The following is a 27,578-nucleotide window of genomic DNA, read 5'->3' as shown; positions in this document are numbered from 1 at the left end:
TGGGGTGTAAAATTGAAATGTCAAACTATCAAATGATGGCTGTCTACTCTGGCTTCTTGATGGGAATGCTGGGTAAATTCTCTTTCCTGGCTCCCAAACAGAACACAGCTGTACGGGTGCATCTGTGTGTGTGTTTATGTGTGCATGCATGCAGCAAATCCCAATTGGAAGGATGTAAACACACATTCAGCTGTTCCCCAAAATCCCCAAGATATCCCCCCATGGTTGCACTGAGCTTAACGCCAACCCATTTCTAACACATGCACATTTGCACACACACACACGCTCTTGAGAGTAATCATGTAAATGTAAGCACTTAGAATGAGGTTTGATACTGAATTATACAAATATGTATATAATTTATATATACATATATGATACGATACATTATACGATAAAACTGTATTGACTGTGACGCCGACATACTTGGTGTTTTGCCTTGGCACTGCTTTATAATAGTTGTGTAAGACAAGGAGGCACAGGACTATCCTCCACTGTCACATTCAGTAACAATAGAACTAAACACGTGCATGAATGTGTTTACTGTGTGCTAATGTAAGTGTGTATCTGAGTATAATTGCCTAACATCATACTGAGATTTCAGGGCAAAATCTGACAGTTAATTGTGACTAATTGTGTAACGAGCTAGCAGCCAAAGTTTATAACTGCAAGAGAAGAAAAGAAGCGAATGAGAGAGGATCATGTTTACACCACTGGAATGCTTATGACTGCACATTTGTAACTACAGTATATTATACAAAATAGATAGTTTCTGAATCCTTCAAATGCAATTCTGACACTGATGCCGAGCCACTTTGGTCCTGGTAAACGGTTCACACCAGAGGTTGGCTATTTTTAAACTTTATGTAAAGAGCGGAATTAAAGTGACAAGCTTTGACACAGCATGAGAAGTTTGAGCTACCACATTTTTTACATTTTATTCTCTGGTTGTGAGCAGACGGTGAATATACACTGCTGTAGTTAGGATAAGACATAGTTTTGTTGTATGAGATGATACTATCAAATAAAGCAGTTTAAAATAGTGAGAACACACTTGATTACTTGCATAATCATGAGTGGAGCAAAGGGTGCATACCTGTATAGTGGTGATGCCCAGATCCCGGCCCATTAAAATCCGTCCATCTATCAGTCTGGCAATGCGAGGATCTTCTACCTGTGGAACATAGAGACAGCTGCCAATTTCAATTATAAGTTTAGTTAATTCATTCGAGGTGAGTTTTTCCTCAAATGTCTAACTATTCCTTCTAGGAAAGCTGTGTGTATATGTTGGTATTTATGTACCTTTAGCTGGTCCAAGACCAAGTGAGTGATATCAGCTTGCCAGTCTGCACCCAACATGTAGACCATCTCTCCTCCTGGATCAGAGGGTTCTGCAACAAAATGGGTGAGGACCCGCACCAAGGCATACTGGTACTGAAAGATCAAGAAAAAGACCAAATAAGACTAATGCTTAACTCTGTTAGCTTGTAAGTTAACTAACACGATAGTTATAATAATTACATAGTCTCTTAAACCACCTTACATAGAATAAATCATATTTCATCCTCAGTATGTAGTTGGACAACTCTCAGTTTTTCAGGGATACAGACACTGAAGAAAAGGATTAAAGAACTCTTTTTAAAAATGTGATATGAAAACCAATCAAATAACACCTGTAGGGTACAGCCTTTGCCTTTCTTTTCATCATCCTCATCATCTTCACTGTCTCTGGTAGGTCTGGGGAGAGAAAAGGTAAATGAGAAAAAGAAATAAGAGAGAACAGAGGTGGAGATTATCTGGTAATTAAATGCTCTACACTTATCTTGAGTTAATCTGCATAATCTCTGCTCCTGGATACACTCTCAGTCAAAGAAAAGACACTTCAGGTTTTAATCCAGCTGTAACACTTTTATTACACTTTGGTTGTACAATGTACAAGTTGTGGAACGTCTGTAAAATTATTATTTCAGGCATAGCTGGCTTTGTGCTCCATTTTTTGGTAATATTATCTGCAGGAGAGTTTTCTTAAACAGTATACCTAAGTTATTAAAATGTATTTTAGGAGCTAATTTCCCTTGTACCTGTAAATGGAGCCCCGTTTCACCTCAGCGAGTATAGCACCTACAGTGTGACTTCTCACATAGTGTGTAAGGGACACATACAAAAAACAGTTACAGTTCATAATGAAAAACGTCACATGAAACTGCTCATGATTTTTATATTTAAAGCAATGATTACAAGGAAACACCCATGAAGAAAAAAGTTATATGTACCTATGAGATATAAAGAGAGATTATCAGCTGTTCTTGACATTTAAACTTTGTTAAAAATGATTCTACAGAATTTTTAATTTCTGCTTTTACATAACACTGAAGAAAATGGTCTGGAAAGTAAACATCCTGATGACTTTGTCTAATAAAAAATGCATAATGTACTTTAAAAATGTGATTTCTCGTGTCAACACAGCAACGTATGTAAAGGCTGTTACTGACTTATGGACTACAACTGTCACTAAGAAACTCTGACCTGGTTGCTGGCAGAGTTTAGAGACTCCATAGCTTTGAAGCATCATTTACAAAACTATATGCTAATGTTCTCCTTTTTTTTTCTCTCTTTTGTCTCTCTCTCTCTCTCTCCCACACACAGTGTCCGCAGGCCACGGAAATACAGCGGGTCCCTCAAGAGCCTTCCTCACGCCACAGACGAATTCAAGATGTCCTAGTCTTCAACTGACCCTCCTCAGATTGCATTGTGGCAGCAAATTTATTAACTCTTCTTCTTGTTGTGGTATAATTTTAATGTGTGTATAATTTTAATTTGATATGCTTCTCTATAGTGTCCTGATTATCACTGTAGACTCCTTGCTACATGAAGCACCATCATACTAGATTTTGTGTTTGTATCTGTGCAAAGGTTTTTTTTTTCTTCAGTTTTTCTTTTAACCACTAAATAAAAATGTACTTGACAAATTCACCTACATTTGATCTACAGATTTCCATGTTCTGGAACTGAGCTTTCATGAGTTTAATGCACTGCTTTCCTGCATGTATACTACTAGACATGTGCAGTGCTCCACCAGCTGCATATCACAACTTCTTCGCAAATTTTTTAAATACAAATGATACAAATATATAAAATAAAAAATGAATGAATGAATGAGATAATAATATGAAATGTATTCTTACTCAGTGTAGTTGCACAGCTTATGAAGCTGAATAATTATCCCTGAATAAAATGAATCGGAGAACACTTTGAATACATTATCAGTGTTAAAACAGAAAACCTCTCTCCCTTGCTCCCTAGTGGAGGATACATCTTTCTCTCATACACAGACACACACCAAAAAACACATTCATTCTGTTTCACCTCCCTTGGTTTATTATCTGCACAACACCACATGCAGGCAGGCCCACATTCACACAACACACAGACACACAGGACTGCAGCCGTGTCCTATAACTGTCCCGGATTGTGAAACCCAAGTATTATTAAAGGAATTCTCTTTCTATTTTCCAGTGTCCCAATAGTACATGTGTCTCTGTGAGAGAATGTGCGCCTAATAGTGCTCGCATTTCACTCTCTGAAATAGTGGTTAGGGAGATAGAAGTGTGTGTGTCTGTTTGTGTCTGTGTGTGCACAGGTTGGTGGCTAGCTGAGCAGAAATTGGTGAAATTGAAAAACAGGCCCAGCAGAACAGAAAGGAAGGGCGGCAGATGGGGAAATGAAGCAATATATACACACAGACACACAAATAATCATGCACACACACTCACTGATGCCCATATACCCATGAACACACAAATGCACAAACATGGAGGCAGAGAAGCATGCAGGCATGCATGCACATAGAAAACACACACCATCAGGAATGAGTTTTATAACTTGAGAAATAAAGGTTGCATACAAATTTAGCTGATTTTCAACTGAGTGTGAGAGTTAAAAGTTAATAAGGGTATGCTGTTATTAAAATCTGAGCCTCAAAACCATTTGTGACTCATACTTTGATTTCCAGAGTCTAGGTAGGTAAAATTTTACAGTGATGACTTAGGGCAAGGTTTAGGTGTTGGCAAGTTGTGGTTATGGTTAAGGTTATGGTTATGGAGAGTCTTCAGGAAATGAATGTAAATAAGTGTAATGTCCCCTGAAGTGATGGAAACACAACTGCATGTGTTTAAGTGACCAAACGCTTAATTCAATGACTATGATGCTAAAGCCAAAACAATTGTCATCAGTATAGCCAGGAAGGTCTCATATGAAATCATAGTCTGGCTGGGCTATGTGTGCTCAACTGCTTCATTCCACACACACACACACACACACACACACACACACACATAGACAGACAGATGCATTTCTTTGTCCCTTCTTTTCTCTTCTCTCTCAGGACACAGTATGTAAAGCGTTATCATAAAATAAAATCACATACAACTATTGTTACATTTCTTTTTTTCACATGTTGAAAATTCAGTTTTTTACTGAATAATCAGTACGCACTGACTACTCTTTGAAGAAGAACAAGTGTATGGACAAGACAAAAGCTTTAAACAAAGTTCGGAGTATTCACTATTTGTCTTTTCTGTTGTTTCTGCTCTTCCTGTACTACACCTTTGCAAAGTACAGCCAGTCAGCCCGAGAGCCTTGTCAAGTTTGTTTTTCAATTGTAACCAAAAAAGCTGATACTCATGCTTACACCTTACAGAATATGTTTCCCTCCCTTTGTCACTCAAGGTAATACAGGAAGATTACCTCTTGTTGGTGATGATCGGCACCCTCCAGCCTTTGACCTGGCTCAGCTCAGTATCTGACACGTCTATCTGCAGAGGGAGCTTGGGCACCCAGACAGTGAGCTGCAGCTGAGCAGAGAGGTGCAGGTAGGTGAAGTTGACTGCCAGAGACTGCCTACCACGCATTTCTTTACCATTCACCAAAACCTGGTCACAGTTAGGGGAAACCTAAATAGTGCAAAAGAGCAAAAGAGGAGAAAATGACAGATGAGCTTGAGTCTGGGACAATATGGATGCATTCAGTCTGATATTGTTAAATGACATCAAACATACCTGACGTCCACAGATACAGACACAGTCTCAGTTGTGCATTCCTTAAGCTCAGCCTGCAGTGAGTTTTCATCTGTACATTCACGCTCTTACAGCAAATAAGATATTCTGTCACTGACTGCTCACGTGTTTATTCATCATGTAATGTTCCCTATAAAGAAGATTAATAATAAACTCCTCTAGCTTCTTTTTTGCAGAATTGTTTGTGAAAAATGACAACACTGGTGTGTGTTAGACGCAGTCATCTAAACCATGGTCTATTTTATTAACAACAGTAAAATTTAGCTTACACATTGTTACATCAGGGTTAAAAATAATAATAATCAGCCACAGAGCCATTTTACTGCAGTACAAATAATTTTACAATTGAAACTTTGAGAATATTTTCCTGATAATACTTCTGTACTTTTAATGAAGTAGGGGTTTGAATCTAAGACTTGTACTTGTCTTTGAAAATATTTACATTTTTCTAATGGCTTTCAGTTCTTTTTACATCACTGTTTGTCTGAGACAGCAGTGGCCCTCTGATCTTCAGTTAGTTATAGTCTGATACATCATGCCTAGAATGTCACTGCACTTATAACCAACACTTTTCAGCTCAGTATATTTAAACTGTCAGAAATAAAACAGTTTTTAGATAGTTTCAGAAGTATTAATTCTCTGCAAAGTGTCTACATGCACATCATAACTGCCCAAACATGCTACATTAAAACAAACATAAATTTCAGATTTTTTTAAATTACAAAAACACAGACTAAAAAAAGTATTTTTTATCAACATGACTGAAGTCACTTAATGTCCTAAAAGCACCATTGCATGTTTTCTATTTCCATAATTATGCAAATGTAGATATCGCCTTGTTGAATAGTATTATTCAAATTAAACCGATACTGAAGTGCAACAAATGTATGTAGACAGTGGATTTTTATGGCTGTACTTCAGACAGTGGACAGCGTCCTTACAGACAATGTGACAGGCAGAACAATAGAAAAACTTGGATTTTAGTCATATTCATTTTTACCCTTCTCATGTGCCGCACTGTGTGACTGATTGAGTTGACGTTTCTTTGGACAAATTATCCCACGTGTTTCACCAAACAGCAGAGTCGTATAAGAAGGGAACTGATCATAACCCAATGTGGGCAAATTGTGATGGTTTTCTAAGTTACCGCAGCAGCTCTACATGTGTGTACAGTACTGCATATAGTAGTTTATATTACTGTATATCTTATTTTAGCATTCATATTCTATTCTGTGCCTGCCTTGTAACATTAATACAAACAGAGGTAGGGATGAACACTGTTCTTTCAAAAGAAATTCCCTCATGTAGTGTTGTGATGACGGTGGTGGAGACGGCGTCTAACACGTCACTCCAGAATCTCCCATAAGTGTTCGGTTAGGTTGAGAGCTGGTAACTGCAAAGACCATAGTACAGTACATCATTCAGATCATTTTCATACTCATCAAACCATTCAGTGACCATGTGTGCCCTATAGATGGGGGCATTTGCATTTTGGAAGAGACCATGCCTTTGTAAAGGCTTTTCCTGTCATTTTTCATCCATCTGTATGATAGTTTATAAACAGACACCAATCCATCCACCCCCCTCGTTAATTCTAATTCTTTTTTTTAATTTCCACTGCCAATCACTCATTCCTGGCATGTATATAACTTCTCCTCCCCCTCTTCTTTACACTCCACTCACCTTCCTTCTTCACTCTCAGTTTTATTCCTTGTTGTCTCTCACACCTTCTTTCATCTCTCCACGCTTCACTTATCCTGCTCACCTCATTCATCCTCCACAACCCTTCCTATTTCCTTCTATACTTTACTTTTAACATGAACCCCTGTTGTTTGACTTCTTCTTTCTGCCTCATGTTGTCTGTTTGACTGTCACTGCCTCTGTGTCTTTTCTTTCATTGTTTTTCTACCTTATTTCGCTTTCTTCTGCAAAGCTGTACATTTCCATACACTACTGTAAATTTAGCCTTTCCTTCCCCTGCCTCACATTTATTCCATTGCTGTTTTTAAATGAATGAATGTATTTTTGGCATTAATGTATATGGAGTAGAGTTCACCTGTGGTTTTTAATCACCAACCTCTTTCATATTTATCCAGTCAAACACATTCTATATTAAACAGGGAGCATCACTCATCTTGGATTTTGTTGAAAATCATTGAATTTGGACATACAAGATCTTGTTCACTTTCCAAAACCCTAAATTTTCCAAGACAAATTTTAGCTCATTGAGTTTTTTTTTCTTTTAGATTACAATTTATTAAAAACCCTAAATTTTCCAAGACAAATTTAAGCTCATTGAGGTTTTTTTTTGTTTTAGATTACAATTTATTCAACTCAACTGTTACCCTTTATGTGATGGTTTCAGTTCTCTAACATGCATAGTTTCAGTACAGTTCTAACTTTCCCTTCTCACATGCACATCAGACAGTTGTTTCCAGACCCAAATACTGTTCTCTGGATTTAGAAGAAATTAAAATAGAGCTAGTCGTAGAGTGAATATTGGACATTCATCAAATTAAAAACAATGGATTCTCATGTCACCCTGTGTGTGCTGGATGTGTACGGAGTGTTCTGGCAAAGTGAAGTTTGAACAAATTTGTGCAATTTGTCATGCACACAAATTTCACTTTTGGACTGTTGGTGCTTATTTGGCCTGAACAACCAACAGCTACATGGCTAGCAGATACTCCGCACGTGTCTTTGGGGGGTTGCCTGTGTGTGTATGTTCAGTCCATCTTCTCACGAATCCCAGAACACAGAAACTCCAAATTTTTGCCTTACACTGGAACATTTTCACCTTGTATGGATGAACTGTCACATCTAAAATGTGCTCTGTGTTCTGACTAAACACACACCACAGTATAATTTGGCCAAATGGGAACTTGCTAAGCCTGGCTTGTGTTTTTGTAGGTTCATTTTGGAGATGCTCTGCCTCCTAGTGGTCACACTTCACATTCATTATGTAAAATGACAAACTAGATTAAATGCTACTTTTATTTCTGCACTACATATGACTTTAGTAATAAAATTTTAATCATACACTCATTTGTGCAAACTGCTAACTTTGTGTCATTCTACATAAACACACTGCAACAGAATGTCCAGCTCAACATGAGAGATGGCTAACATTTTTGGCTGTGTTATATGTAAGGAGTAAAAGTTGTAGATGTTATTATGCTTTAGCTATTTAGCAAAACTGGATATTCAAATACTGCCTTCAATTTCTGCATCAGCTTCTGACTAAACACTGCTGGGCTTGGACCAGATCAGGCTCAGAATTTCCCATTTCCCAGATAAACACAAACAAGCACACACGGGACCTACACACACATTTTTCATGCTTCCTTATGAAACTCTTTGATCTCAAAAGAGGTTAACATTTTGTACATCAGAGCTAAACCTCTCCCTTTCCATCTTCTCTCCCCTTTTAATTTCTTTCAATTTTACTTTCTTATTTCTGCTCCCACTCCTCTAACATAAAAGGAAAGGTGCCCAACCCTTCTCCCGTCTTCTTCCTCTTTTCAATTTCTATTTTTCTTCTCCTTCTTTAACTTTCTTTACATCTGCCCCACCATCCACCAGCTCCCTCTCTTCACCCCCTCTTTTTCTTTTGTCACCACCTCACCCTCCATCCCTCATCCCGCAGTCTCTTCATCTTCCTCTCTCCCTGAAACCTGATTTACCACTTGTTAACATCAAAGGGAAGTTAGACTGTTGGTGCCTCAAACTATTCTCCAAATCATTTTTATATTCCAGGTATAAATCAGTGTGAAAACTGCACTTGGTGACTGTGGCAAGGTTCCGTTTCCAGCAAAGGCATAAGACAGCGGAAGTCAGGGGAATGCACAATGGTTCTGCTTGAACCACCACTGTAGTCATTGTTCAGGTCCATAATTGGTTTTGCTGAATTACCTCAGCTCTGTGACTGGATGGCCCAAAGGAACATTTTAGAAAAATCAAGTTTTAGTTCATTTTGTCAGCATTTTGTAAGTTTGAGGAAATAGCCATGAACTTTTCAGAAACACATGAGTTTGGAGTACATTAAATCCAGATTTAATTCTACCATGCAATGGGATAAACTGAATAGTAATAACATTTTGAAATGTATATGCAAAAGAATATGAAGAGGAAGAGGAAGAGGAGGAAGAATATGAATATGCAGCAACTTCCTTGAGTTTTGTTGTCACTTTGTGATTGTAAGGTAACCAGCAGAGGCTGCAGAAAATCCCTGCACCATTTCTACTCTTGAACATGTGAAGTGAGCCAGGCTAGACTGTGTCCAGTCTCTACACCAAAGGAATATTTTGACATTTTGCAAAATATGCTCATTCTTTTCCTGGCAGAGAGTTTGATGTTAACGTTGACAACGCTTCCATAGCTATGTACTAAATGTAATAAAATCTGACTATGAGCAGCTCTAAAGCGAAGTAATTAACATTTTATATTGTTTGTTCAATTTGTACAAAAACAAGTCTAACAATGACAAATGGCCGTTTAACTAAAGTAGGGTAACTGACTCCTGGCTTTATCTCCGTAGCAGAGACAAAAACTGGTAATGATTTTAACCCTCAGCAAGAAACTGAATAAATACATTTCTGAAAATGTCCAACTATTTCTTTAAAAGAAAGGCATTAGTGAGCAGTGATCTCCTCTCCCTTTCTGGAAGTTTGGCACAAATCTAAAAAGAAAACCAATACCACCATTCAGAATAATGTTTCTGAATAGATGGCCTCATGCATCAACACTGTGCTGTTTCTTTCACGCATTTTTATATACAGTAAAATGTTAATGGTTCCTGAAGAAAAACTGAGCTGAATAAAATAGAAACTTTAACATTAGACATTAGTTTGTCCCTGTGGAGTCTGAAACAACTTCTACCTATGAAAGACCAGTCGCATTCTCTCTGGTGAAAGCACGACACAAACATTACATAAAGGTTTTAACTTCAGTAAGCTTCATATCATTTTGGTTAAAATAAGCCTCCTGAATCTGTGAAAATAATAAACATGGATGGCTGCGCACACACACAATCACACACACGGATGCATATACACAGTAAACACATATACAAAGCTGACCACAAACACAAAGAGATGCAAATCCAACACAAACACACACAGACTTAGAACAAGTGTATTGGTGTTTTTTGCAAGTAAACAGCTGAGTTGGAGGTTTGAGGACACTGAAGAATGGATTTAATCTCTCTGTTTCTGGGAAAGACACAGAGAGAGAGAGAGAAAGAGAGAGAGAGGAGGACAAATGGGAGCGGGAATAAGAGGGAAAGCAAAGCAAGAAAAAAATTGAGGAGAGCAAAGACAAAGCGGGGGGAAGTAGCAAACAAAGTAAAAGTGTGAATCTCAGCAGTAAGGACCGTATTGAGGCAGTGAGGACAGTGCTAACCACTAATCACTATTTAAAACACAAAGGCCAGAAAAACCTTCTTCACCTTCATTAAATACTGTACCACTAACAAGACCACATCAATTGTACAAACCTCCAAAGACAACTGTTCAAAACTTTCTTAACTTCTCAGCAGCAGTTCAAGCAAAAACACACAAACAGCTTCATTGTTTACAGTATGTTTTGGTATCAAGAAATGACTGAGTGCTAAAGAGAAACCACGCCAGACTTTGGTCATTTTTTTGGAAGGTTTTGTTTTTTAGTCAGCAGCTTTGTGCTTCTGTTTCTGCACCAAAAGTGTAAAAAGAGGTGCTGATTTTTTTCAAAACTTTAATAACATATCAAAACCTAAGATTTTTTTTAAATGAGAAAAGCTGAAAAAGATGATCTGATTCCTTTAGTTCTTCATTTTTGATAGTTGACATTTTAATCCTCTGTAATTATATTTCAGCACAAGTGCATACTTTGACTCATAATCATCATCCAATAGGATATTATGCAGCAGGAGCCTCTGACCCACAGACCTCCAGCTTGTTTCAGAGAAAATTACATGTTTTATTCTTGGCTTTTGTGAAGAGGTTAATTGATGGTCATGTCTCGATATGATGTGCATGAGCATGCAGCACTCGCAACAGTCTTGCTTCTTCCTGTGCATATGTCAGACGTCTTGCTTCTGTTCTGACACCCTCCACCAAAGTAACCTTTACTTGTTCTTTGTATGTCAGACGTTAAAAGGAATGCTCTTGTTGAGGCACCTACAGTTTGTTACATTATGCTATTTTTTCTTACTACTGTTGCCAAAGGGCATTTATCTTTACTTTAAAATATATTTCAGGTCGCACTGGTGACTTTACTGTACATCTTGAAATAATGTTCAATTAAATGTAGCTCCTTTCTGTTAACAAAGGTGTTGACTCATCTGGTGACACACCAGCACTATGATGTGATATAGAAAATGTGACTGGCCATGGCCAGCTTTACTTGCTTATATAATAACATGTTAATCCACCAAATGAACCAAACAAGCTCAACATACACTTCTAGCTTCAGTATCAGCTTATAAACATTTAGGCAATCAATCTATTTTTATGCTATTAAACGTGGTGGTCAGGTGGGATGAATTTCTAACAAAGTGGGATTTTAAAGCAGCCCAGATGGGGTTTCCTTTGGTGTGTCTATTAGTGCTGCATTCAGCTCTTAGTAGTTGAGAGACGTTTTTGCACGTCTGCCAAGTTAGAGCTCAAAACAGTGCCTTGACAGACATGACAGAAACCTGAGGGATTAGATCTGGATGAGATCAGAAGTGGATGACTGTAGACTTCAATTTTCCAGATTGTGATGATTTTTCTCCCAATGTAAAAATCTTAAAAAACAAAGTCAGAGAATGGAAAGCAAATCACACACACACACACAAAAAAACTCATAGCTTTTTCCCCATCTGATCTGTGGTGCTGCACAAACCCATACTCATGGAATGAGCTTTTAGCTTATTACGCCTCTCTTTCACTTGACACTCCTTCCATCCTCAAAAACCTGCTCAGGGACTCTAAAACTCAGCCACCCACTCACCCCCCATTTACCAGCGACCTCCCCAGGCTGAGTCATTTATTTAAATCCATATTCATCCCCCTGCAAGCTAAGTGATCTATCTGAATTTATAGTTGGTTAAGTCTCTGTCTTCTACTTACAGTATCTCTGACTTTCTCAAATTTTCTCTATTAGTCTTTCTGAGATGTATATTTTCTGAGTCCAACACCATCCATCAGTCTCTCTCACTCTCAGATTTCATCTTTCAATCTTTTTCTCTGTGTGTTTCACAGTCTCCCTGCTTCCCCCTTTGCCAATTTCACTTGTTCTCTGCCTTGGGCAACTCAATCCATCTGACTTTAATAATCATATCACCCAATCAGGGCCCACTCAGTAGACAGGGGCGGGCCCTGAGGGGCAAACTAACCAACTCTCTGATGGGATTAGACCTCCCACCTGTCCATCATTTAAGAAACTCCACACTAAGCCAATCGCCTCTGCACATAGTTTCATATGACTGTCATTACCTCCTCCAAGGAGGTTATGTTTTTGGTTTACGGACAAATGGCTGGATGGATTATCAGCATACTAGGTACAGACGCTGGTGGGGACCAACCCTAGAAGTGATTAGAGTTTGGCTGAAAAAGGTCAAAGGTCAAAGTCACAAATAATAATAATAAAAAAAAACAATTACAAAAATATTCCCATCTGTAACATGGGGCAAAAGATTTTAAAAATATCATATGTCTGTCAAAAGTTATCAAAATAATTTTTTGTTGGAAATTTGACACACATACTGTATGTAGGTGGCTGTGACTATCACCAGACCAAATTTCATCCAGCTCTGATCTGGATTTCAGCTCTGACGGCAACTTAAGTTTAACATTGAAAATCCTATTCCCCTTTTAATGCATATTTTCTGCCTTTTCTGCCTTAACTTGGCCTATGATGAAGATACAACCCTGAAACGTTCTGGTTCACAAGATGATCCAGATCAGATCCGGATGAAGGATTTTAGGACCCATTTTGTGTTGCTCTAGAACTCATTTTACACCAGGGACCAATTTGCATGAATGTTGTGCCTTGGCGGATGTACACATACTCTCTGAGTGCTCTTTTTTAGGTATGGGGCTGTGTTTTCCTCATGCGTGTGCACACAACACACACAAGTTTACCCATTAGCAGCCCATACCTCCATATATTACCCTAATTTGGCTTGAATAATAGACAGCTGTGGAGAGTGCGGTTGGAGGGTGCACATGTCATATCACTGGGCCTGTCATTTTGAATTTAGAAAAGATGGAGTAAAATGTTCTGTAATGGCCATTTGCACTCTGCTTTTCTCCATAACAAAGCAGTCTAATAAAGAGAGAGAGAGAAAGACAAAGCTTAATACAGTCATGCAATGAAAATTTGATGTTATCACAAGTTTTATAGTCAGGATGTAAAGATACAAGTATTCATACCAAACCATTTTGATACAGGACTTTAGGTATAATGCACATATATACCAATTGCAAGTTTTAATAGTATTTACCTGCAGGCTTATTTTGTGTGCAGATCATTTTTCTCAAATCTGCATTCCCACATGAACATACAGTATTAAGCAGCAGACCAGAGCACAACACAGAACACCTAGAGTAACCAAGCTTCTGGCTAGGGAACATCATAGCCAATACAAAAGAGAATACACTTTATACCATGTGACTTCTCAGCTGTGGGTGGGCTTCTGACTTCCTTTATATACAGCCTTTTTGTGCCTACATGATTATTTGCCTGATAAAGACCAGGTTGGTTGAAACACAGCATTGTCTGATAAATCTATTCTTCAAGAAGTTTTGTTTCAATTTTTCTCTTTTTTCTTCAATATAAATGAGAAGCCAGAGCTAGAAGACCTCCTCGTGCTATAAATGAGAAGCAGCAGCTAGAAGAGCTCCTCATGCTATTAAAGACACAGAAAAGTGGATAAGCTGTCTTATTTGTTTATTGCTTATTGTGCTCCACCTCCCCACTTAACATGTCCATTCGTGACTGGGTATGTTTTTGGCAACATGTCAAACTTGCTAGCTCATCTGAAATGGCACCACAGGAACATGAATACCACTGCTGCAAGGAAAAAATGAGTGTTGTCCAAATACTGATTCCCTCATCATTCAAATAGCCTGTCCCTTGTTATTGGAGTGCTTCTGGTAGCAGTTTTGGAGTGGAATTCAATTTTAATTTTTATATATTTTATGTTTCATTTAATATAAAATTTTTTAAAATTTGTATTTTTTACCCTTACTGTATGGGAAATGAACTGAACCGGGACTTCAAAACCAAGGTACCTACTAAACCGTAATGAGGCAAAAGCATGAAAGATACAAGATAAAAACAGAAAGATGAATAAATATACAAAAAGAATATGCAGAAAGCATGAACTCATGTAAGATAAATAATGATGATTTACAGTTTTAATTTTTTTTTTTTAAATGTGCTCATTTTTATGGATTTCGAGGTGCTGAATTCAAATGTGATGTTTAGAAAATCTAATTGGCTATAGTTTTGGGGATATTTAGCATACAGTAATTATTTTGGTGCACTTTCGACTGATATATTCATTCTTCTTAGGAAGATGGTCTAAAAATTATTAAAACAACTATTAAATAACGACTAGCACAATAAATGGCTCAGTTTGAGTGCACAGTGGTTTAAAGCTTATTTTAGTCAACACCGAGTGTCAATCAGCCTCAAGCTTTTAGCAATGCCAACGTTGTGGCTGCTCCAGTGGAGTGACAGTGCTCTGGGCTGAAAGAAGATTTTGGTGGCTTAAATTGTTGGACATAATCTACCAAGAAATTGCTCCACAATAATCATTGCATATTACATAGGTCCACAGATACATGCTGGATGTCATTGGCATTTGAAAAGCTTGTTTGTAGTTCACTGGATTTTTGGATAGAAACAGAGATGGGGCAGAAGGGGAAGGAAAGAGAGACAGAGACAAAGGCAGATAATGACCTATAGACAATGACATAAAACAGCAGACTGGTTTAAAAGAGAGAATGAAGGGAAGTATGAGATTGTTACACCTAGGGTTACACCGGTAAAATGCTAAAAAGAAATACTGTAGCTTATTGTCATTTTTGGTATTCAGGTAGAATTATGCTCTTCTGTTCTTCCCTGCAGCCAGTGTTCATTACTACATCTTTCCCAACGATGAACTTTTACTTGGGCTGGTACAGAGATGGCATTTTGGGAGTATAAATTCCATGTCACTGTAATTGTATCTGCAAGTCAATAGTAATGTAACAAAAACAGCAATCAGAAGAAATGTATCACTGGAATTTGGTTTGCGATTTTACTAGAATTACTATAAATTATCTAATTGACAGCCTGCACCAGGTCAAATGATACACGTTCACCAGTAGCTCAGATTTCTAACCTAGTTGATGTTTTTATCGTTTCCTCTTGTTTTCTCCAGTACACACTATACTTTTTGAACAAACTCTTTTTCCTTCTATCCTGTCTACCTTCTCTCAGCAAAAGACAAAGTAGAAAAGTAAAAAGTAATTTACCAAATCCCTCTTTACTTCAAAGACTTTCTCTCTTTGACTCTCCTGTCTTTGTCAGGGAGGTCTACAGGGCTTTAGGAAGAAGCATTGGGTTTTCTATGCCTGGGTTTGTGTATGTGTGTGGTTCTGTGTGTACTGGGGGGGTAGTGTTCAACTTTTATATAGAAAGATCTCAGGCCCTATGTGAATTAGTACACTTATTAGCATAGGGATATAAGTCAACATTGGCCCCAATATGTCTGTTTGTATGGCCCTATTGTTGCCCAAGTGTGTGTATGTGTCTGCATGAAAGGGGTGCTTTCTTAAGCACCTATATTTGCTTCTGGAGTCGATCTTTTATTTTATTATTTCTAACACAAAAGATACACACATCACTGCAGTATAATGATGTATCTTTTATTGTTATATCCTCCATTAGGGCTAATAATTTTATTTATTTATTATTATTATTACAATTTTTTTTTATCTTGAAAGCTATAGAGACAAGGCCACCACCCCCTGGAGGATTGTAGAGGACCTGCATGTCCACCACAACTATACATTTAAAACAAACAAACAAAAATAAATAAATAAATAATGACTAATTACATTTTAATTGTTTATGTTCATATTCTGATAATATTTTGATCTTAGTAAGTGGTTAATAATCCGTCAGTTAACAGTCAGTTTGGCCAACCACGCCTGATTGCAACAAACATGTGACCTTACTCACTTGTTGCAAACAGCTGCACAACAGAACAAAAAAAAATGGAAGTACAAAAGCCAATTCCTGATTTCTTTATGAACACATTAAAAAGAGCAACACCTAATGGATCAGAAGCAAAAACTGACAGCAGCACCTGCAGCACACACAAAGATAGACTAGATACCTTACAATGAAGTGCAGGGTGACAGTGTCGAGCAGTTGGATATACCAAAATGACACGATAAAAAGTTTCATCAGTGTGAATCCTGAGTGCAAGAACACTTTTGGAGTATTAACATAAGGTAAGACCAATTTGTCATGCACTGCCACAGTACAATAGGCCTAAATGCACATTCGCCTATTATTAACTGTTCGTCTGATGACACTTGCTCTGCCTGTGATACTATGCCAGTAGTTAATGCTCTCATCAAGATATTTTGTAAAGCTGGCTTTCATAAGAGCTAGTGCATAGCTGCTGCTATACATGTTGTGTACTTTGTGTACTCTTTCTGTCACATCATAGCCTGCTTTGTGAGTAAATAACAGTGTTGGTGGTTGCTATTTTATCATCAATACAACATTTATTGTGCAAAGCTGGCATTGCCAGTGCACAGCTGCCCTTCTATGTGTATGTAGCCTGTTTCTTTTGTGTATGTTTAGCCCCCGTGATTATTATTAGCCTACATGATTATTATTCCTTTCATAGAGAAATAGGGTATTGTATACAGCATGTTTCTATAGTTACATAAGAAAACATGCAAGATCAATTTTACACTAGATATACAGTATATCATTTATATAGAGCTAGTACATATATTTGATTTGATTTGATTTATTCTTTATATGTGTTTAGGGTGGTGTACCCCCCCAACTCACCATCCCCATAGCACCCTCCACTTGAAACATGTTCCCATTAATTAAATTCATACACTATACACACTTTACAATGTTTTATAAAGGCTTTGACTGGCCTGATTTTACAGACAGGGGTGATACAACTGTGAAATTGTTGGTGGAACAAGCTGTAATATTCACCTAAGGTTGTTCTTCTCATATAATGAATAACCAGGTCTTCCCCTTACAGTTTAACTACACAGAAATTTAAACCATGTGCTCTGGAAGGGACCCAAAGAATAATATCTGTTTGATTTGCAAGCAGTGAACCATGGCACTTCTAAATACAGTGACTTTTTCTGTATGAAGAATGTATTCGTGTGATACAAAATAAGCCTCATTTGTAAACACAGAATGGACTCTGAAACATGTGGTGGTAGCTGGTGGGCCTTTAACATGACAGTTTTGATGTTAAAGCCAGTAAACAGCTGGGTATCACTGAGAAAAAAGCATGCTGAACATACAATTGAAAAAAGAAATGCTAGTGTCTATATGCAGTGAAAAGGCTGAGATTCAAGGAAAAGAGATGTGTCACTTAAGAGGAATCAGTCCAAAGCTTCTGTTAGCTACCAAACTGTTATTTATAAAAAGATAAAACCTGCCTTGAATTACTTCACTATACTGTTATGTAAGAATAATGTCTGTTACCATAAGCTCTCTGCCAAAAAGAATGCATTGATGGATAGCTGCTTGAAATGTAACCTGATTATGGGAGCTACAAAACAAGCGTTTAATTCATCACAGAGTAGACTTAGTGGACTGAGTCCAGCTTGTTATTGTTACTCAACATAGTGCTAATTATTCAGCTGATTACCTGCCCTGTACTGTGCCTGTTTTTGCCCTTTCAATTTTACACTACATTGTTTCAAAAGATTTAGTGGGTAAGGCTTAAGTGGATGTAAACATCGGCAGTGTGATGCTGGATCGGGCAGATACATGACCTCTGAAAAAGTGGTTCAACTGCCTGGCCTGTTTAATGTTAATAGCCCTGCAGTGGAAGCCAGCCACTGCCTGTTAACAGGAGAACAGTGCAGTGGGAAATGCTGCAATACTGCAGTTGATTTAGACAATCTCTCTTTCTCCTGCACTCTTTCTCTGTTTCTATCCTACTCTCTGTTTCACTTGTCAACTTTTAAATAGGCTCCGTGTGAAACGAGACACGGTAAACATGACAAAGGAGGGCAGAGAAAGAAATGGCTTGAGAGTGAGGCAATTTAGGAACTAGAAACAGCATCAAACTGTTGAGGCATCTAATCAGGATGCCTCCTGGACTGCTTCCTCCCTGAGGAACTATTCCGGGCACGTCCGATTGGGAGGAGATCTTGGGGGCAGACTAGGGAGATTATATATCCCAAACAGTGTGAGACAACCTCAGGATCCCCCAGGAGGAACTGGAGGACATGGCTGGGGACAAAGGATATGTGGGCTACTCTGTTTTTCCTGTATCCTCAAACTGAATTGGGAAGCAATGTATCAGTGGCCTGGTGGTTTACTGCACAGAGAAGAGGAAGGAGCACAATTCAGCAGATTTCTTATGTCTAAATTTGATGATTTATTGAAGAAGATGTACAAACACAGCATCTTAAAATAAATATCAGATTGGTTTCATGATATGAGATGTACTGTCCCATTTTACATAAGCAAAAAACCTCATCGTTGCTCACTGTCTCTCCCTCTTGCTAGCTCTCTTCAGAAAAAGCTATTTTTTATTGCTCTTTCACTGCTTTTCATCACTTTGCACTCTTATCTCTCACCTGTCAGGTCTGCTTACACTTTGTACATCCCCTTTGTCACTTTGCGTGTGTGAATGTGCGTAAATGCATGTATGAGCACAGTCCAGTGGAAGGCAGCTGCTGATGTATAACTTAGTTGGTGGAGCAGAGGATTCTAAGCATTGCAAACAGACACACGTGCACAGAGCATTTAAAATACTATTTATGAGTAAATCTGTAAACATGAGCTGAGGGTAAATTGAATAACAGGTCCTTTTTAATACCAGACAACTGATTTCTACTTGGATTCCAAATATTTTTTTCTTGTATTATGTATTAAGTTGGAAAAATATATCCAGTGATGTTTCCTGAAATGTAAAGTGCTACTGCTTCCCATGGGTGTTCAAAGCATTCAGCTCTAAAAGCAGTTGAACCCTGGGGCTTTTACCCAGTTTTACCTAAACTGAATTTCTGTAGTGGAACTATTTAACTTACAGTTTTTCAGATAGGTCTTAAATAAGACATGGTGTTTCACCGGTTCTGCACTGCAGAGCCACCAATGTGTAAATGAAAGGGTCACTTTAACTTGCTATGTGGTGAAATTCAGATTGACAAAGAGCAAAGAAGATGTTGCTCTTTATAAAGGCATCCATTTACAGGAGAGGTCGACAAGACCTGACAGACCCAAGACACTTAGGGTAAGTTAGACCACATGTGCATGTGCATTCTCTGGAATCCATTTGAGTTTGGGCGTAGAAAACGAACAGCCAGTTGAAAAGACTGCAGAGTTTCTGTTCTTTGCCAGTTTAGTCACTTTGTGAAAAACATCTGAACTTTCTCAGCCAGCTGCCAGGTGCCAACTTTCATTGATTAAGCAATTGGTCACAGATTAATTGTTGTGGTTTAAGTTGTTCTTTCTCAAAAGGAGAGGTTTACTTTTTCATCTATCTGTATGTGACTGCTGGCTAACTAAATATGTACAGTAAGAGCTTACAGTTGGCTCTTTTACTTACGGTAATCATGATGGATAGGTGGGTAACTTATAACAGACTACAATGTGAACAGTACAATACCTGCATTGCATGGCTGTGTGCACATTGAGAGAGAGTGTGTGTTTTGATGTTACAGTATTGGTTTAGCTCTTTGGGGCTAAAACAAAAAACAGTGTTAGGAGTTTGGTAAAGGCGGACTTCTGCTGGAGTCATCCTGTAATGATTTTAGCTGGGACAAATGAGGCCAAAATGTCAGAGATCTTCTTATCAGTTGCTTGGGACAAATGAGGCCAAAATGTCAGAGACCCATGCAGAACTTACATTCAACAGATCTTCTTATCAGTTGCTCTAAACTTTCTTGAAAGTAAAAAAATAACTAAGTAAATCTTTAAATAATTAAATGATGAAAAATCCAGCATTACTATTTGAGTAATAAAAACTAAATGTCACAAATAACATTGTGAATGATGCACTTAGTATTCTGTGCAGTACAGTCCTTGTGTACAGATGTGAGTGTGTATTTGATACTAGATGCTAGGTAGAATGGGGGTGAAATGCATTGTAAATAGGCTCATATGTAATGTCTTGTTCCTGATCTCTCTCAAATACTGTACATTGCACTGCTTTAGGTATTTTTGAGTAGTTGCTCAGAGATCCTTATGGCTGAAACATAGGTTTCTCTCCCCCACTGTGGGATCAGTTGTGTGAGTAATATTTGATTGTTCTTGATTTCCTGGTTGTTTAGTCTCTACTGCTATTCCAGATTCTCTCCAGTGCTGCTCTGCCCTGTTTTTATGTGCCTTTGATTTGCTTATTTGTGCTGTGTAAAATGTAACATTGTGATGATGCTACTTTTATAATCCTTGTGTGTATCGGTCCTAATGCTTTGTTGCCTTTATGTAACTTTTAATTTAAAGACTAAGAGTACTTTGTTACTATGTACCTACGTACGCATGCACCGTGTGGAGTGGCAGCGAGTTACAGCAGCTGTGTCCTCGTTGTGTTCTTTTCCGTGTTTCTATGAAGTTCTGTTCTTATGTGTCTGTTCTTATGGTGTTAAGTTGGTTGTTCTCTTTTGCTACTGTAACACAGAAATTTCCCCACTGTGGGATCAATAAAGTACCTACCTACCTACCTAAACGTGCACAACGAAGAAGAGCTTCAGAAAAACAATTTACGATGAACCTGTGCACCATAATGCAGACATGCATGCTAAAAACTATTCAGTTGCTACATGTGAGAAACAACACTGAGCTAACTTCCTTTACCAATAACATGCCAGGTCAAGCACCGAGTGGGACAGACTGACAGAAACACACGCATGCACACACACACAACTGAACTGAACTGTCTATGTGTCCCAGTGATGTGGCGCTAATGCACAGCCAGGAAACAACATGGCTCCCTGAGAGAACACAGAATGGAAGGATGGCAACAGCTTCTAAAATGACAAGGTGAGATAAAGAAGTGGGTGGAGGCTAGTGAGGAGGGAGAATCAGTGAAAGGAAGAGCTGGAGTTTGGAGAAGATTTGAAGATAAATAGATTTTTTCAAAAATGTTGTTTATTTATTTGGTAGTCAGACTGTCTTCTTGAACTTCATCAAGTACCCTTAATTATGTCCAGTATATTATATATGCATGCAGCCTGCTCTATTTTACAAAGCCTTGCTTGTGTGTACCACACATCCTTCTGGTTCATTACAAATGGAGGGTCTCTTGCTCACCACTGCATCCTTTATGAGTTAGTGGGATGAACATCATCTGTAAAGCAATCCTCGGTTAACTTCCAGCTTATGTTTGCATCTTTTTTCTGTCTTAGCTCTGGTGGCTACCAGCTCTTCCAGGTGTTTACTTTATAATCTACCTCAAATCTTTACTACATTTTCCTAATATATATCTTGGTCATGGATTAACTTGCAGAAAGATTGAAAGTTAGACACATTCATATCTATTGTACAATTTAAGGACATCATAAAGAATGTGGTGAAGGAGATGTACTCTAGCTGTTTTTCTTGAGTCTATAGTTTTTATTTAGTGAATGGAATTTTTGTGTATTGTGTTGTATGTGTTGTAAATCTGTGTGGCTGCCATCTTTGCCAGGTCTCCCTTGAAAAAGAGATCTTCAGTTCAATGGGACGTCCTGGTAAAATAAAGGTTAAATTAAAATAAAAATATGAGTTTAGAAACCATGTCTGCATAACACATGGCACCACTCCACCTAAGTTATCAATATGTGGATGTTTGTGTTTGTGGTTATGTGATTGCTGCTGTGTATTTTAGCATGGTAATTAGTAGATAATTAGTTATTGATTGAGGCCAGTATATTTTATGGAGGTGAGAGGACAAGTGTGACACAGGTCAAGGCATAACACCTCAGCCATAATTCACCCTCTGCTGCTCTCGGGGATCAGGCAGACAAACTTAGCATCCTCTTTTAAACCATGTTTTAAAGTTACAACTTTTGTTGTAGAAGTCTGCTCCAAAACTTGTCTTAATGTGGAGAGGTGCTGTCAATGCCTCTTGTGACCCAGACTCATTGAGGAGCACTGGCAGCATTGCAGAGATATTAGCTTCTAAAAGGTTTTGTGTGGGATTGACCTCTCTAACCAATCAGAGATTTTCAATTCTTTCTGCTTGATCAGTAAGTTTAGTTGAATTTATTGTAATGTCACAGTGGTAAATATCTGAAGAGCTGGGCAGAGTGTGGTGGAGCGTAGCAGATTGAAGTAGAGCCTAGTGGAGCAGGGACAGGGAGGGCTGGGCGTAGCAGAGTGGGTTGGATCAGAGCTTCATGCTTGTTGCAAACTGTAGCTTTAAAATTCACTTTTATCTTATTTGATGCTATTTGTTGAAATTGTTTAAATTGTTTTATTTTACTGTGTCAGATTTTATTTACTTTCTAGTCTCAGCATTTAATAAAACACTGTAACTTTATTTTTGAAAGGTGCAATATAAAAGGATTATGATTGTATATACAGTATACTGTAGGTTTTAAGAAAATGATGTGAATCAAATACAAGCTTTGTGATGTGACAACTTTAGTTGCTCATTGGAGAACTTGCACAGTAAAAACTGAAGACCCTGAATGAGTGCACTATTAATAACTCTATACCTAGTGAAAATGAAAGAATGAAAAAAGATAGGTAGATGGACTGACATAGATACAGTGGACTATTTAATGTGTTCTGGTGTGAGATGGATGCATGAGAAACTAAAGGAAGATTTCTTCACTCACAGTACTGACACTGAAGCGTTACACTTTTTAAGAAAGCCCGGAGTGAAACAATTTCTGACTTCCTGGAAGTGTTTGTCACTAAGAAAGCTGTTGAACATTTTATGGGGAGGCACTGGGGAACATTCGGGGTTTTGCTGATTTAACAACAAAATCTCTTTCTGTGCTATAAGAACGGAATCACTGGAGGTCTAAAAAATAGTTTTAAACCCCCTTCCCCAAGGTTGCAACTCCCTCAGATATATGTCTGGGTGTTACTAATGGTCTGGTCTGATGTTGTGCACTCCAAATCTTATTCCTAAGCCTGTTACAGCGAAATGGAAAAGTTTAGAGTTTAGATGTGTGTACGTGTGTGTGAGACCTCTGCCTTTAATCCAATTTACGTTTCATTTCCATTTGAGGTTCTCAGATGACCCACGGGACCTGGATACAATCCTTTTCCCATTATTCTCATCCTCTGCCCTGTCCTCTTTTTGTCACATACTTTCTTTTAATCACACATTTTTCATGCTTTGCTCTTCATTACATTCATTAAAGTGAATTGCATACCCTCAACTTTATCTTTGGTTTGCATTATGTTACATTTAACCAAAACCTTTTAAATGGAATGGCGTACTCCATCCAATCTCATAGTCACCATATACAGTCTCTTCTCCTGGAATATGGATGTGTAGCATTCAGGAATGCAACCCTATAAATGTAATAATAAGATATGGCATCCATGTGAAAGTGGAATCATATTTATAAGGAAACTTATATTCTCCAAGTGGAGAGAGGTCAGAGACCAGATTTAGAAAGTGCTGATGGTGATTCAGTGTCTTGTTTTAGAACAGCATTCAGAGTAAAATCTTTCATTCAGTACATCCTCTCTCTGTAAGATTGATTATTATTTAAGTGATACTGTTTCACTTCCACAACTATGCTTGAACTGTGTTCTGCAGTATTTCATAGCATCAAACCTTTGAGAAGGTCAATAGGTTAACTTGATTAGTTGATTGACAAAAAGCAAATAAATACACCCCTGAGTTAACAACTTGGTCCAAATTAATTCATAATGCCATGATTGCATTTTTTGTTTGTTTGTTTTTAAGGTATCTGTTCTAATAAGCAGCCCAGCAGTGGCTCCACACCTTAACTTTGTGGTGAAGTACTAAGAATCAATTTATTTTCCAAGAGCAATAAATGTACAAGAAAATGTCCCTGTGACTTTGATGCATGTACAGTACACAGACTCCCATAGTGACCTACTGTGAAATACACAGTGGGATCCTTAATGAATGGACTTCAGACTCAGGTCAAGAGGACAAAACATTACACATATCACCCAACATACAGTATATTATGTAATGTATGTTGCATTATGTACTGCATTTTAAATTCAGTTCTGGCACCAAAATGCTGTAGATATGGAGGGGGACAGAGAAACGCTAGACTATAATAGAAAAACATGCAAATATGTAATTGCTCTGAGTAAGATAAACTGGGATTTGATTAGATACATTTAGCCCTCAAGGATACAATGACTTCAGGACTCATTTTTGATGTTATGAATAGTGTGTCACAGAGCAAGCAACACTTGGCAGTAACAGGAAATGGACTCTTAAAAGAAATGACAGTAATAGTATTACTGTTAAACCCAGAGGGAAATGAGGGATGTGGTCTCACAAAAGCCTGCTAATCATTTTTTTATCCTCTTACAAAATTTGATATGGCACCTCTGCTGACTAAGACACTAATGAGCGCTTTAAATGCATATAGTTCAAAACAGCCAGCAAAAGTGGAAAAGGAGCTGTATCAGCAGCATTGATAGCCTGATACAAATGGTTTTCTTTTGCTCGAGTCTACAGTATGTTTTATGCAGCAAGTCATATTAAAGGAACATGTACTTGCTATCTCAGCTTGTACAAGTCATTTTTCATTCCTAATGTTACCACAGTGTGACACTGCTATCAGCCCTTTATACTGTAACCTCACAAACACACAAACACACTTTCTCACTTGTGAGGGAGCTGTAGTGACTAACATTAATGCCCAGCAGTCTTACCTCAACTTAACGGTTACATTAACTTGCTTTTACAGTACTTAAGTGTAGTGCTAACCTTAACCACAACACCTTAAATGAACATCTAACCTTATGAGGGATAGTGTGTTGTTCAAAGGTGCAGGGGAGAGTTGTGCGAGAGGAACTATATTGGGCAGTAAGAGTAAAATTCCATTAATTTCTTTCATGGACAGGAGGAGATTACTCACATCTTGAACACTTCTACAGCTTGTAGGGGTAAATTACAACTCCCAAGGTGCATTTTCATAAGAAAAATCCAGTCACAGAGCTTAAAATTCTGCTGTGGAAGCTGTGGAATATTACACTGATGAAAACAAATTGCAGCTAAACTACAGCTTTGGATTCTTGGTCAAATGTGAATGAATTTGGCAATTAGGGTGCTGTGCTTTGTATACAAGTGCAACACTGAAGTGCCTTGAATTCAGTACTGCTTTGATTCATGCCTCTGACTGGCCTCCTCATAACAACGGTGGGCCAAGCCTCATGGGTACTGTAGAATTTAGTGCCATCCACAAAGTTGAAATCATCAAAACTGGTGGCCATAACAATTTGTCAAATTATCCAGGAGACTCCTGAGTTTATGTGTGTTCACAATTATGAAATATAAAGAATATCATTATAATTTAAAAAAGTCCACTCAATGTGACTGTTTGAATAGATGTGTCTCAATAGTGTAATAAAAACTGTACAAGTACACACACAAATGAATGAGTCAGCCTTTCTGCCCCCTGGTGGCCATCTGATCTCTCACCCGTCTCCACACCTCATGTCTTTCCCCTGTTTTACATTCAAGTGCAGTGACAGCAAGTGAGCTCACCTCCTTAAAAATGTCCTCGGTGTTTTAAATGTGTTGTGCACTACCACCTCCATCGACCCTTAAAAATGTCCTCGGTGTTTTAAATCTGTTGTGCACTACCACCTTCATCGACAAAAAAAAAGCTTTATGACCTTCAGAAACCAGCATCCGATTGATTGATGTCGGCTAACCTCAAACTATGATGAAACACTACCTTTAGGTTTGACCTATAAACAAAAACTGAAACATTTCAGTCATTTCCACACTTTAAGCCAAGTGAAACCATAAAATAATAAACTCTAACCCAAAGTGTAGAGCAAAGATAACAGAGCTGCAGGTGTCAATTAAACGGTTTCATGTTTGCAAACTACAACAGTTAGTGTGTGTTCATCAATTTTACATTGAAGCACTGAACCATCCCCAAGGGTATCACTGAGACTGTCCTGCTATTTATACTGTAATCTGATCTAAACAGGAGTGTTAAACACAGAGAATGTGATTGTGAGTGTGTCCACCACTACAAATTCTCATCAAAATATCCATAGTGTCCTGACACAAATATGCAGTGAACAAAAAATCGTAGTGTGTGTGTGTGTGTGTGGGATCAGATAGGTACGTGTCAGACTTTGCAACTGGATCATTAAATGGCACACAAATCAATTCTTAATCTGCTTTGTAACTGTCTTAATACATGCAGAAACACACACACCCTAAATCTCCACTAAACATGCATTTCCTATATACAAACTGTAACATCACACATTAATTTGCCAAAGCCTTAAACTAAACCTAACCACCACACACCTACCCCTAACTTTACCTCTTACCCCCACTGTACCTTAAACCATGGTAGAGATCAGCATCTGGTCCCCATGAGGAAGGCAACTCTCCACAGTGTGAGTGTGTAAACAGGTTTCAGTTCCTGTAATGTGAGTAATACTAGGTGCGCATGCACACACACACACACACTTGCACACGCTGTATACACTCCTCTGTCACTGCCAAGCATTTTTGTCTTTCTCTTTGTCAAATTCAATTACTGACGACATCACTAAAGGAATTTCCACACGATCCAATTACTATTCACCCCCCGGGGGTGTCTGTGAGAAGGAATGTATGTGTGTCGGTGAGGGTGTGTAATGTGAAACTAGTACTCTGTGAAATGAAATCTCTAATTTCAAAGTTTTTTGATATACTCTAGACTGCTGTACAGACTAAAGTATCATGAATGGTATGGATGCAGATATTGGAATAAACTCATGCTAGTAAAATCAATGTGTTTTATGGAAAAACTTAACAAGCCAAGTTAAACCGAACTTTAATTTAACCATAACAAAAACAAAGTAGAAGTTTACCCAAAGGAAAAACAAATGGGGATCCGTGATTGGTTGTTTGGGCTCATTTACAGCTCATTCATCCCTCTTCCTGGCTGCTGATCAGTTGATTGAACAAGCTGCTGCACTGGCCACAGAAAGTCCAGGAGCCACAGCCACATGAAAGCACATTCACTATTTGTGACCCTCCTCGAGGGAAAATAGCTAAAGTCTGCTAACAAAAGTCACTAGATTTGTCACTAGTTGCGTTTATGAAAAAAAACAGTGCTAAAGGGGTCTTAGAAGATGCCAAATCTAGTGACAAAATTGTTCTGT

The 27,578-nt window shown here is 38.1% G+C and overlaps 1 protein-coding gene across 7 annotated transcripts in view; it reads right to left on the bottom strand.

The window, feature by feature from the left end:
- LOC109959105 (transmembrane protein 132C) overlaps positions 1-27,578 on the bottom strand; it is a 254,299-nt gene that overhangs the window by 11,043 nt on the left and 215,678 nt on the right. For all 7 annotated transcript variants that reach the window (XM_020598220.1, XM_020598219.1, XM_020598222.1 and 4 more), the window contains 4 exons: positions 4,747-4,952; positions 1,674-1,737; positions 1,303-1,434; positions 1,097-1,174 (listed from right to left, as the gene is read on the bottom strand). In XM_020598220.1, the coding sequence (XP_020453876.1) occupies positions 1,097-1,174; positions 1,303-1,434; positions 1,674-1,737; positions 4,747-4,952 (480 nt within the window). The remainder of the gene's footprint in view (positions 1-1,096; positions 1,175-1,302; positions 1,435-1,673; positions 1,738-4,746; positions 4,953-27,578) is intronic.

This window comes from Monopterus albus, unplaced genomic scaffold (assembly GCF_001952655.1).
Source record: "Monopterus albus unplaced genomic scaffold, M_albus_1.0 scaffold37.1, whole genome shotgun sequence".
In the NCBI taxonomy this organism is placed as follows: Eukaryota; Metazoa; Chordata; class Actinopteri; order Synbranchiformes; family Synbranchidae; genus Monopterus; species Monopterus albus.
This window is presented reverse-complemented; position numbering and strand designations above follow the sequence as displayed.